Raw genomic sequence first — 11,581 nt, 5'->3', positions numbered from 1 at the left:
ACCATGCCCGGAGGACGAGGAAGAGGAAGAGGAAGAGGTAGAGGAAGACGAGGAAGGGGGCGACCCCGTTGTAGAGAAGTAGGACGAGGTGTGGCGGTAGAGGGCCCACCTCAAGAAAGATCAGAGACTGGGCCGGTAACAGTTACGCCGCCCCCAATCTTACCTCCAGTTGAGCTACCTCTTCTAGCTCCACTACAAGCTGAGCCTCCACCACCAGTACAGCCTCCACCACAAGTAGAACCTCCACCCCAGCCTACCCTACCACTCCAAGTCGCACCTGAAGCTGCACCCCAGTGGGTGGAGTAGATGCTAATACTAGGTTAATGTGTGACTCCATCCAAGCCCTAATTCAAACCTTGATAACCAATCAGCAAGCCAGTCTACAACAGGCCCAGGAACAAGCCCAAGCACAGGCCCAGGCACAGGCGTTGGCATTGGCACAGGTACAGGCACAGGTACAGGCACAGACACAGGCACAGGCACAGGCACAGGCACAGGCCACTGCTCAGGCCAATGCCCCAGTAAACCCTCCACAACCTGTTAGATGTTCAAACTGGATAAGGGATTTCAAGAGATACGACCCTCGACCATTCACTGGTTCCCTAGTAGACCCCATAGAAGCCCAAATGTGGATTGCAGCGGTGGAAACCACCTTTGAGACTATGGAGTGCTCAGAGAACCAAAAGGTCGCCTGTGCAACCTTCGTCCTACAAAAGGACGCAGAGATATGGTGGAGAGATAACAAAACCCTCCTTAACCAAGAAGGGGGACCAATGAACTGGGAACGATTTAAGGAGGCCTTCCTTAAAGAATATTATCCTAAGTCAGAGCGACTTAAAAGGCAGCAGGAGTTCGCCCACCTGGTACAGGGAGGACTCACAGTAGAGAAGTACAACCGAGAGTTTAATAAACTCAAGAGGTTTGCACCGTCCATGGTGGACACTGAGGAAAAGATGACAGAGAAATTTATATTGGGTTTGGAACCAAGAATCCGCCGCATGTTGGAGGCGTTCAACCCAAAGACCTATGAGGAAGCCTTGAGAACTGCCAAGGCTTTAGAGAAACCAAAGGATGAGAAACGACGTGAAGAGCCAGTTATAATTGGGCAGAAGCGTCCTCATGAATCAGGAGGCTCTGACCGTCCACCACCAGCACGTAGGCACCGTTCCAATAACAGACCCGCTCCTAGATGGGATGAGCGACGCCCTCCCCGACATACTGATAGGAACCCCAGGAATCAAGATGGGGCCAGAGGGAGGAGAGAGAAAGGGTGCACTATCTGTGGAAGACTACACAGTGGGAGGTGCATGGCTGGCAGCCGAGCGTGTTATAGATGTGGTCAAGAGGGGCACATCGCCATGAACTGCACGGCCGGAAATGCGGCAGCACAAGCAAACCCGCCCAGAGTAGTAGAGCGAACGGATCAACCAGCACCACCGCGAGCTCAAGCTAGGGCATACGCGTCAGCCAGCAAGGACACTGGGAGGTCCGATGCCGTGGTGACAGGTACACTATCCATTTTAGGTCATTTCGCTTTTACCTTATTTGATTCTGGTTCCACGCATTCCTTTATTTCCATGCCTTTTGTTGTACAAGCAGGGTTCGAATTAGAACCCTTATTGCATGAAATGTTTGTAAGCACCCCTGCAGGGGTAAACTTAGTGTCTAGGGATAGAGTAAAGGATGACCAAGTAATCATAGGGAACCAAACTTTAAGCGTTGACCTGATAGTGGTAAACATGACAGATTTCGACGTCATACTAGGCATGGATTGGTTAGCTGAAAATCAAGCTAGTATAGACTGTCGCAAAAAGGAAGTAAAATTTTCACCACCGACAGGACCTACCTTTAAATTTAAAGGCACAAATACCAGGATTACCCCCAAGGTAGTCTCGATGATGAAAGCAAAGAGGTTAGTCCAACAAGGTGGATGGGCTATATTAACATGTGCTGTAGACGTGAGAGGAAAGGAAGAGACCCTAGTAAACGTGCCAATAGTAAACGAGTTCCCGGATGTATTTCCGGATGACCTGCCTGATATACCCCCTTCCCGAGCGGTCGACTTCGTCATCGAACTCGAGCCGGGAACTGGGCCTATTTCCAAAGCACCCTATCGCATGGCGCCAGCAGAGTTGAAGGAACTCAAGGCGCAACTGCAAGACTTACTAGATAAAGGATTCATTCGACCTAGCGTTTCCCCCTGGGGTGCGCCAGTGTTGTTTGTTAAGAAGAAAGATGGATCGATGCGTCTGTGCATTGATTACAGAGAGCTAAACAAGAGAACCATAAAAAACAAATATCCTCTGCCTATAATAGAAGACTTGTTTGATCAACTCAGAGAAGCAACAGTATTCTCTAAGATAGATCTTCGGTCCGGTTACCACCAAATTAGGATTAATGAAAAAGACGTACCAAAAACAGCGTTTAGGACAAGGTACGGTCACTACGAGTTTGTAGTGATGTCATTTGGCCTCACCAATGCCCCAGCTGTATTTATGGAGTTAATGAACCGGGTATTCAAAGAATGCCTAGACATGTTTGTGATTGTGTTCATTGACGACATCCTCATATACTCGAGAACCGACCTAGAGCACGAGGAACACCTCCGAAAAGTCCTAACCACCCTAAGAGAGCACAAGTTGTACGCCAAGTTCTCCAAATGCGAATTTTGGTTACGACAAGTCTCCTTCCTAGGACACGTGGTGTCAAAGGACCGAATATTTGTAGATCCCACCAAGGTCGAAGCGATCACAAAGTGGGAACGCCCAACTACGGTAACGGAAGTAAGGAGTTTCCTAGGATTGGCAGGATATTATCGAAGGTTCGTGCAGGACTTCGCTAAAATATCCTCGCCTTTAACAAAGTTAACAAAAAAAGGGGTGCCATTTAGATGGGATGATGCTTGTGAGGCAAGCTTCCAGAACCTAAAAGAGAGATTGGTAACCGCCCCGGTACTCATAGTACCCGAGAGCTCAGAAGGATATGTGGTCTATAGTGATGCCTCCATGAAAGGACTGGGATGTGTGTTAATGCAACATGGCAAGGTTGTCGCATACGCATCTCGTCTACTTAAAGAATATGAAAAGAACTACCCTACCCATGACCTAGAGTTGGCCGCTGTAGTGTTCGCGCTGAAAATCTGGCGACATTACCTGTATGGCGAGAAAACCCAAATTTTTACCGACCACAAAAGTTTGAAATACTTCTTCACCTAGAAAGAGTTAAACATGAGGCAGAGAAGGTGGTTAGAATTGGTGAAGGATTATGACGTAGATATTAAGTACCACCCTGGGAAAGCAAATGTGGTTGCAGATGCCTTGAGTAGGAAGACGGTCCACTCGTCGGCCCTCATTACGAGGGAAGTAAGGGTACAAAGAGAGTTCGAGTGAGGCAACATAGCTGTAGCGACCGAGGGAGTCATAGCACAGCTGGCCCGACTCACGGTACAACCTACGCTTAGGCAGAGAATTATTGCCTCCCAACGAGAGGATCCTAACCTACAGAAAGTCATAGGACAGCTAGACGAAAGTCTAGTAGATGGATTCTCGAAGTCATCAGATGAAGGACTATTGTATCAGGGACGCTTATGTGTTCCAGCAATAGAAGATTTAAGGAAGGAAATACTGATGGAAGCTCACAACTCACCATTTGCGATGCATCCAGGAGGTACTAAGATGTACCAAGATTTAAAACAACACTTTTGGTGGAAGAGCATGAAGAGGGATGTAGCCGGGTTTGTGAGCAAGTGCTTAGTTTGTCAACAAGTGAAAGCTCCAAGACAAAAGACGGCGGGGTTGTTGCAGCCCCTAAGCATACCGGAGTGGAAGTGGGAAAACATAGCGATGGACTTCATAGTAGGTTTACCCAAAACGCCCAAGGGCTATACAGTGATCTGGGTAGTTGTCGATAGGTTGACCAAGTCGGCACACTTTCTACCTGGGAAGGTTACATATACAGTTGACAATTGGGCACAACTGTATGTGAAAGAAATAGTAAGACTACATGGAGTCCCAGTGTCTATAGTGTCGGATCGGGATCCACGCTTTACGTCAGCGTTTTGGCACGGACTTCAAAAAGTACTGGGTACCCGCCTCGACTTTAGTACCGCTTTTCACCCCCAAACAGATGGACAAACGGAGCGTTTAAACCAAATTCTAGAGGACATGCTACGCGCTTGCGTACTAGATTTTAAGGAAAGTTGGGATTCCAAACTACACCTAATGGAATTCTCGTATAACAACAGTTTCCAAGCAACTATTGGAATGGCACCGTTTGAGGCCCTGTACGGGAAACGGTGTAGGTCCCCACTGTGTTGGGACGAGGTAGGAGAGAAAGAATTAGTAGGATCTGAGTTGGTTCGACTCACCAATGAGGCTGTCCAAAAAATTCGAGCGAGGATGCGTACCGCTCAAAGTAGACAGAAAAGCTACGCCGATGTAAGGCGTAAAAGCGTGGAGTTTGAGGTGGGGGACCCAGTATTCCTCAAGGTGGCACCTATGAAAGGTGTGTTAAGATTCGGACATAAGGGCAAGTTAAGTCCTAAATTCATTGGACCATTCGAGATCCTAGAGCGAGTTGGTCCGGTAGCGTATAAGTTAGCCTTACCTCCAGCCCTCTCAGGAGTACATGATGTATTTCATGTGTCGATGCTGAGGAAGTACATTACGGATCCTATCCACGTAATAGACTACGAACCACTCCAACTCAATGAAGATCTGAGCTACGAGGAAAAACCAGTAAGAATCTTAGCTAGAGAGGTAAAAACCTTACGCAACAGGAGTATTGCGTTTGTTAAGGTACTGTGGCAGAATCACAACAGTGAGGAAGCCACGTGGGAGCGTGAGGACGAGATAAGAGAGAAATACCCCGAGTTGGTACAAGAGTTTGAGACTTTCGAGGACGAAAGTTCTTTTTAGGGGTAGATAATGTAACGACCTGGGAAAGAAAGAAATATATATATATATATATATATATATATATATATATATATATATATATATATATATATATATATATATATATATATATATATATATATATATATAATAAATAAATAAATAAATGAAAACGAAAAAAAAAAAAAAAAAAAAAAAAGAAACTCAGTCGCCGGAAAACCCGCGAGTTTTCCGGCGACCGCCGAGTTTCGCGGAACCCACACGAAACAACGGCCACAGCACGCCCACCCTCAGCCCAGCATCTTCAGAACGCCTGCAAAGGGAGAAAAGAGAGAAAATTTCGAGAGAGAGAGAGAGAGAGTTCGGACAAACGTCGGCGAGTGTCCAGTTTCTCCGACGAGCCCTCAAACCACCCTTAAACCGACACCAAACGACCTGTTACTACCGTAAGAGAGATCCCTAACGAAAGCACAATAACTCAGGGTGCATTTTGTGTTATTTCGTAAGCGTCGTCGTCGGTAACCGAGGTCGGAAAGTTAGGTTTCTTAATCGATTCTTAGATCTATGGCTTTTAGGAGCTTTTAGGCCGAAAAACTCCCAGAAAGGAAAGAAGAATGACGAACAAAGAGGAAAAGGGAAGGAAGAGGACCGAAATCGGCAACGGAAATGCCGCGGGAAGGAGAGAGAAAGCTCGCCGGAAAATCGGCCAAAGTCGGGTAAGGAAGACGAGATCCACGGATCCGGGTCAACCCGAACCCAGAACCCGGGAGAGCCAGCTCGTTCCTCCCTTGGCCTCTGCCTTCGGCCCAGCCCAACTACAGCGGCCCAAACCTCAAACCGGCCCAGAAGCTACGGTTCAGTTGAACCAACCCAGACTAGACCCACTGTCCAATTGAGCTGGCCTACGAACCAAACACTTGCGGCCCAGCCCAGTAAGCCGAGGCCCAACGTTTAGCCTTGGCCCAGTAGCCTTCCACAGCCCGCGACCCGAACCACGACCCGAACCGGACTTCGACCCGCGCTTCGACCCGACACTACCGCCCGACGTGGCTTTCTCTGCTGCTGCCACGTGTCACACAGCGGCGCGGCAGTCCTCAGCTCGGCTCGGCGCAAACGGCTCGGGCTCCCTCCGGTGGCTCCTCCGGCGGCTCTAGCGGCTGTTCGGCTCGGCTCACCTGTTTTCAGCCTGGTTTCCACTGTTTCGACCCTCTCGAATCTGTTTTCGGCCCCGATTAAGGTATCCGAGGCCGTTTTAGAGCCGTATTTCACATTTATTAAATTATAGGTCAATTAATTGTGAAATACTAACGGAAAGTGGTGAACGGCGTGATAGGAAACAAACCCAGCGAAGTAGGAAGCAGCTCTCACGGAACGGGAGCTTACGTTTAGCTATTTAGGGAGTACTTCGGCCGAGGCCAACCAAGTAAGTGGCCTTACTATAGGATAGGCTAAATAAATTGTATGATGCTTGATGATATGTGCCAGTTTATACATATTTGGTTGAGTGACGCTTAATATGTTTGACGCACGTTGTGGCATTATGATGAGCATGATGATTGCATGATTTTACCTTAATATGATGATGTTTTCCATATTGAGCATTCTAGATGATGATGAGTGCCATATTGCATCATGTCGTTAGATCGACGTAGGACACAACCCTAAGAGCATGAAAATGATATTAATATAAATATCCACGATATGCGTTACTTAGAGTAACAAAGAGATGAGACTAGAGGGTTGTGTCAGAAGAGACATTACGATGGATTTAGAGGGACCTCATGCATTTTGTATGTTCATAAGCATAGGGCTACTTCCCCTAGAGACGATGAGTGCGGACGCGCACCTTATGATGAGCGCGAATGCGCACAGGTGCGAAAGCACACAGATGAGGGTGTTCATGAGGCGCATGACACTATGGGGTTCCGCTGACCTCCGGACGTCGCTACAGATTAGCTTGACCAGAGGGTCCAGGGGGTGTGCGAGCGCCCTGGAGACTCACACTCGCACGTGTGAGTCGTGTGTAGGGAAGTACTACACATCCAATTTGTCCGAGACTGGAGGCCACCCCTAAGATGATTAGAGATAGGTCCCTATTCATGATTGCATGTGTTTGCATTAGCATGGCCCCTGTAGTGGGGTCACTTACTGAGTATTTCTTCGAAATACTCAGGCCGTGTGCCATATTGTTTTTCAGGTAAAGGCAAGGCTCCCATGTACAGTTGACGGTGGCATCGTGATCAGAGACTGTGGCGCGTGCATAGGATAGTTGCATATTTAATTCCTAGTCTTGGTTAGGATAGGGCGTTTGCATTTCATTCATTTATATTAATTAATTAATTTGTAATCGTTTTATTTTATCTTTTTGAACTCCAGCACGATATTTGAAACACGTAAGTCCGGCAGTGTTTTCCAATGTTTTAATGTATTCTGAACTTTTAAATTTTTCCGCTAATAAAGATGAGCATGCTTAGATTTTTATTCTGCATTAGAGGTAAGCATGAGACGTTAGCGACTCTGGATATGTGAAAATTTTAGGGTCGTTACAGTTTCATCATTTACAATCTTGTCTAAACTTTCTGTCGAGAGTAGAGGAAAAAGGAACGAATCAGAAATAAAAGGAAAAAGAAAAAGAAGAAATCAAAGAGATGAAAAAGAGAAAAGAAGGAATCGGAGAAAAATGAAGGGAAGAAAGGGGGGAAATAAAAAGGAAAGTATGCACGAAGGTAGAAAAGAAAACAAAAAGAGAAAAAATCAATAGAATAAAAAAATTCAAATAAAAAATAAATAAGAAAATGGAGCTTTTTAAAAAAATCTCATTAGCTATAGATGCAATATCAAACGTATTTTTTAGCATATTTTAAAAAATGCAATATTCAAATGCTATAAAAAGACATTTTTGTGATAGGGTTATTATAAAATACAAGAAATTATTTAAATGATACACCGATCCAAGATAAAGTATTCCTTTGCAGAATGTAATTATAAAAAAAATAAATTAATTCACAAAATACAAAATACCACACCATTTACAACCTTTCCTTTCTTTACTTTTCCCTTTTCATTTTGTTCCTTCAAACTCCTGGACACAATCAACTATAGAGTTACTAGTATCCCTTTGATGAGGTAACAATTGTTGTTCAAGTATTGGAAGAGAGAAAAAAATAAAGAATGAAAATTTTAAAGAGCTTCAACTGAATCTTATTAAAGAAAACATTTCCACATTCTTGTCACGATTACCCACTTGAGTATTGAGTATTCATTTTCATATAGTACAAATAGGAGTTGACATAGATATTATAAGCATTTCTTAGAATGATATCTCTCCACGTTAATGGACTATAAAAAAAACAAAAAAATAAAAGAATGAAAATTAACCATACCCCTATAATAGAGCAAAGACGAAGTTGTCATATGATGCCGGACAAAAATGTATTACAAAAGGAAGAAAAAGATGAAATACATGGGTTATAGCTCCATAGATTATGGCAAAATGGACCATAAGGGGAAGAGAGGAAATTAAGAGGAAAAAATAAATCTAGCCTCCACACCTAAAATAGGGCACAACTCAGGGAAACTCAGGGAAGAAAAAAGAGAGTAAATTAAGAAGTTTACCATTTAAAAATATATATATAGCTCTCCTTTTTTTTATTTTGTTTTGTATCAGCTTTTTTATTTTATTTTATTTTGTGTTCAATCTTTTTCTCTTTTTTTAGGGAGAATCAAATTGTTTTTGTGTTTATGACATTTTTCCCTAATCACTTTTCGGTTGTCTTCTTCAAGTTTGGACGTTCTTCTTCTTCTCCTTCACTATTCTCCGTTTTCATCATTTTCTTTTTCAATTGGCCTAGGCTTCGAATCAGGTTGAGTTCTCTCCTCCCTTTTTACTTATTTTCGCTTCTAGATTTCATACCTTTTCTCTAAGCATGAACTTCTGTTCTTTTTTTTTCTCCATTTGTGCAATGAATCGAGTTAAATTTGTTTTTAGTTGTTTTAGCTCGTTGTTTCTCATTCTCACTCAATATTTTGCGAGAGTGAGCTTATTTGTGATACTTAATATCTGTTTAGAAGCTTGGTGCTATCTTCTACAATTTTTCTGTTTATTCTATCCATTCCAAATTCATTCATGTTGTTGAGTTTCATCCGCTCACCTTCATGATTTCGATTTTTTTATTTGAATTGTCTCCTCTTGCTCGTATCTTTTGTTCTTCGCCCTGAACTTTTTTCTGCTTTCGTTGTGTAGTTGCTTTGCGACAATAGACGAATTTTATCTTTCAAGCTGTTGGAGCTCTTTTGCTTAATCTTCCATCTTCCTCTCTATGCTTATCAGGCTCAAAGCCACGTCTGATAAGCCGCTCTTCGCTTGCTTGCTTTCTTCCAATAATGATTTAGTCCTTTTTCCTTAGGGTTCTTTCTCAATAGATAATTTTAATTTTTAATCTGAGAAAATTTTTGTTTACATTGCTCCATATCTTGCCCTAATTTTGTTCTCTGATGCATCTATTTTTTGTTTCAAACTCTTGACTTAGCCTACTAAGGCGATTATCTAAGAAGAAGCTTATGTCTCCTTACACGTCAATGTCAGCTCCAACTCGAAATTCCTAGTGTTGTTGAGCCACTGATTTTTTGATCTCATCTGAATGTTCTGTTCTTCTATTTCCCTTCTACTGTAATGTAGAGTGTCTACTTTTGTCTCCAAGTCCTTAATCCATGGTAAGAACTCTCTCTTTCTCATGTAGTACCTTTTGTGCAATTCAATCTTTTCCATCCATTCTTCTTTCAAATTTCCTATTAAAATCATTTTCTCGGATATCTCTTAGTTTTTTCTGTTTTCCAGTTTGGTTTCTTACATTTTCTAGTTTCCAATGTAGTGAATCAACTTTAGCCAAGACTTCATTCTTTTATTCAATTTTCTTTCTAGTTAATCAGCTTGAATTTGAGCACCCAAGCTGCTCGACTGTTCATTATGTAAATAATAGAAACTACCATTGCTCATTTCCTCTGACGAAAAGTATTCTAACTCAGAGTCGGAGCTGGAGCTTGAAGATGAAGAAGAGACATCTTCTCATTGTCTTTTTTTTTTTTTTTTTCCATTCTAGGTTTAATGATTCTCTCAATTTCATCTCGAAGATGACCATATTCTTCTTGTAATTTTTGTATAGATCTCCAACGAGACCAACAACTTTCGTTTCCTTCTTCAAGTCCCTTGGCATTCCTTTGCTTTTTCCCTGGATCTCTGTTGTTCGCTAGCTTCAAGATTCTCGTCATCTTTTGTTTCATTTCTACAAATGGAATAATTTATTATTATTTCAGAAAGAAAATTTAACAAATCTAATGCACTCGAAAGCCGCAACCAATGAAACAGCTCAACTATTTTGGTTATGCTAGCCATTTGATCCAGCCCTACCTCGAGTTTGACCCACGTCTTAATTCTTTATGAGAATCCTACAAATAATCAATTTCTCTCCGAAGATATAATTAATAATATAAGTTAATTATATAATTTTTTTTAATAATTGGGTTTTTGCATTGCGGACTTTTCCTATGCAGTATTCATTCCTTTCCTTTCAAATTGAGTCACGCCCTATCTCAAGTCTGACCCACGTTAAATTCTTTATTAGAATAGTACACATTATCAATTTCTTGTCAAGAAGATCTAATTATTAATATAAATTAATTATATAGTTTTATTAATCATTTTTGCATCGTAGAGTTTTGCTCTGCAGTCTTCATCCCCTCCATTTCAATCTGAGTTATGACCCACCTCGAGTCTGATCCACATCTTGATTCTTTATGAGAATTGTACAAACCATCAATTTATCCTAAGAAGATGTAATTAATAATATAAATTAATTATATAATTTTATTAATCATTGGGTTTTTGCATTACTAACTTTTACTCTTCAGTTCCATCCCCTCCATTTTAATTTGAGTTACGCTCTACCTCAAGTTTGACCCACGTTTCAATTCTTTATGCAAATCGTACAAATAATCAATTTCTCTATTAATATAAGTTAATTATATAATTTTTTTTTTAATCATTGGGTTTTTGCATTGCAGACTGACTTTTGGTTTGCAGTATTCATTCCTTTCAATTCAACCTGAGTCACGTCCTATTTCGAGTCTGGCCCACGCTAAATTCTTTATTAGAATAGTACACATTATCAATTTCTTGTCAAGAAGATCTAATTATTAATATAAATTAATTATATAGTTTTATTAATCATTTTTGCATCATAGAGTTTTGCTCTGCAGTCTTCATCCCCTCCATTTCAATCTGAGTTACGACCCACCTCGAGTCTGACCCACATCTTAATTCTTTATGAGAATTGTACAAACAATCAATCTCTCGTAAAAAGATGTAATTAATAATATAAATTAATTATATAATTTTATTAATCATTGGGTTTTTGCATTACTGACTTTTACTCTACAGTTCCATCCCCACCATTTTAATTTGAGTTACGCTCTACCTCAAGTTTGACCCACATTTCAATTCTTTATGCAAATCGTACAAATAATCAATTTCTCTATTAATATAAGTTAATTATATATTTTTTTTTTAATCATTGGGTTTTTGCATTGCAGACTGACTTTTAGTTTGCAGTATTCATTCCTTTCAATTCAAACTGAGTCACGTCCTATTTCGAGTCTGGCCCACGCTAAATTCTTTATTAGAATAGTAC

The 11,581-nt window shown here is 41.6% G+C and overlaps 1 protein-coding gene and 2 pseudogenes across 1 annotated transcript; 2 read left to right on the top strand and 1 right to left on the bottom strand.

Annotated features, from left to right (window-relative positions):
- Positions 1-323: 323 nt before the first annotated feature.
- LOC111783991 (uncharacterized) lies at positions 324-3,389 on the top strand (annotated as a pseudogene).
- A 993-nt stretch (positions 3,390-4,382) lies between these two features.
- Positions 4,383-4,916, top strand: LOC147794789 (uncharacterized). The gene has a single exon (XM_087124053.1). It carries the CDS (start codon positions 4,398-4,400, stop codon positions 4,914-4,916), a length of 519 nt encoding a protein of 172 aa, XP_086980179.1. The 5' UTR covers positions 4,383-4,397.
- Positions 4,917-8,588: 3,672 nt separating this feature from the next.
- Positions 8,589-10,175, bottom strand: LOC147794788 (uncharacterized; annotated as a pseudogene).
- Positions 10,176-11,581: the final 1,406 nt, after the last annotated feature.

Source organism: Cucurbita pepo, chromosome 1 (genome assembly GCF_057944985.1).
Source record: "Cucurbita pepo subsp. pepo isolate OVF chromosome 1, ASM5794498v1, whole genome shotgun sequence".
NCBI lineage: Eukaryota > Viridiplantae > Streptophyta > Magnoliopsida > Cucurbitales > Cucurbitaceae > Cucurbita > Cucurbita pepo.
Note: the sequence above shows the minus strand (reverse complement) of the source record. Positions and strands in the feature narration are given on the sequence as shown.

Coding starts and splice junctions, on each gene's coding strand:
- LOC147794789 (XM_087124053.1), top strand. CDS start 4,398: ATGCGTACCGCTCAAAGTAGACAGAAAAGCTACGCCGATGTAAGGCGT.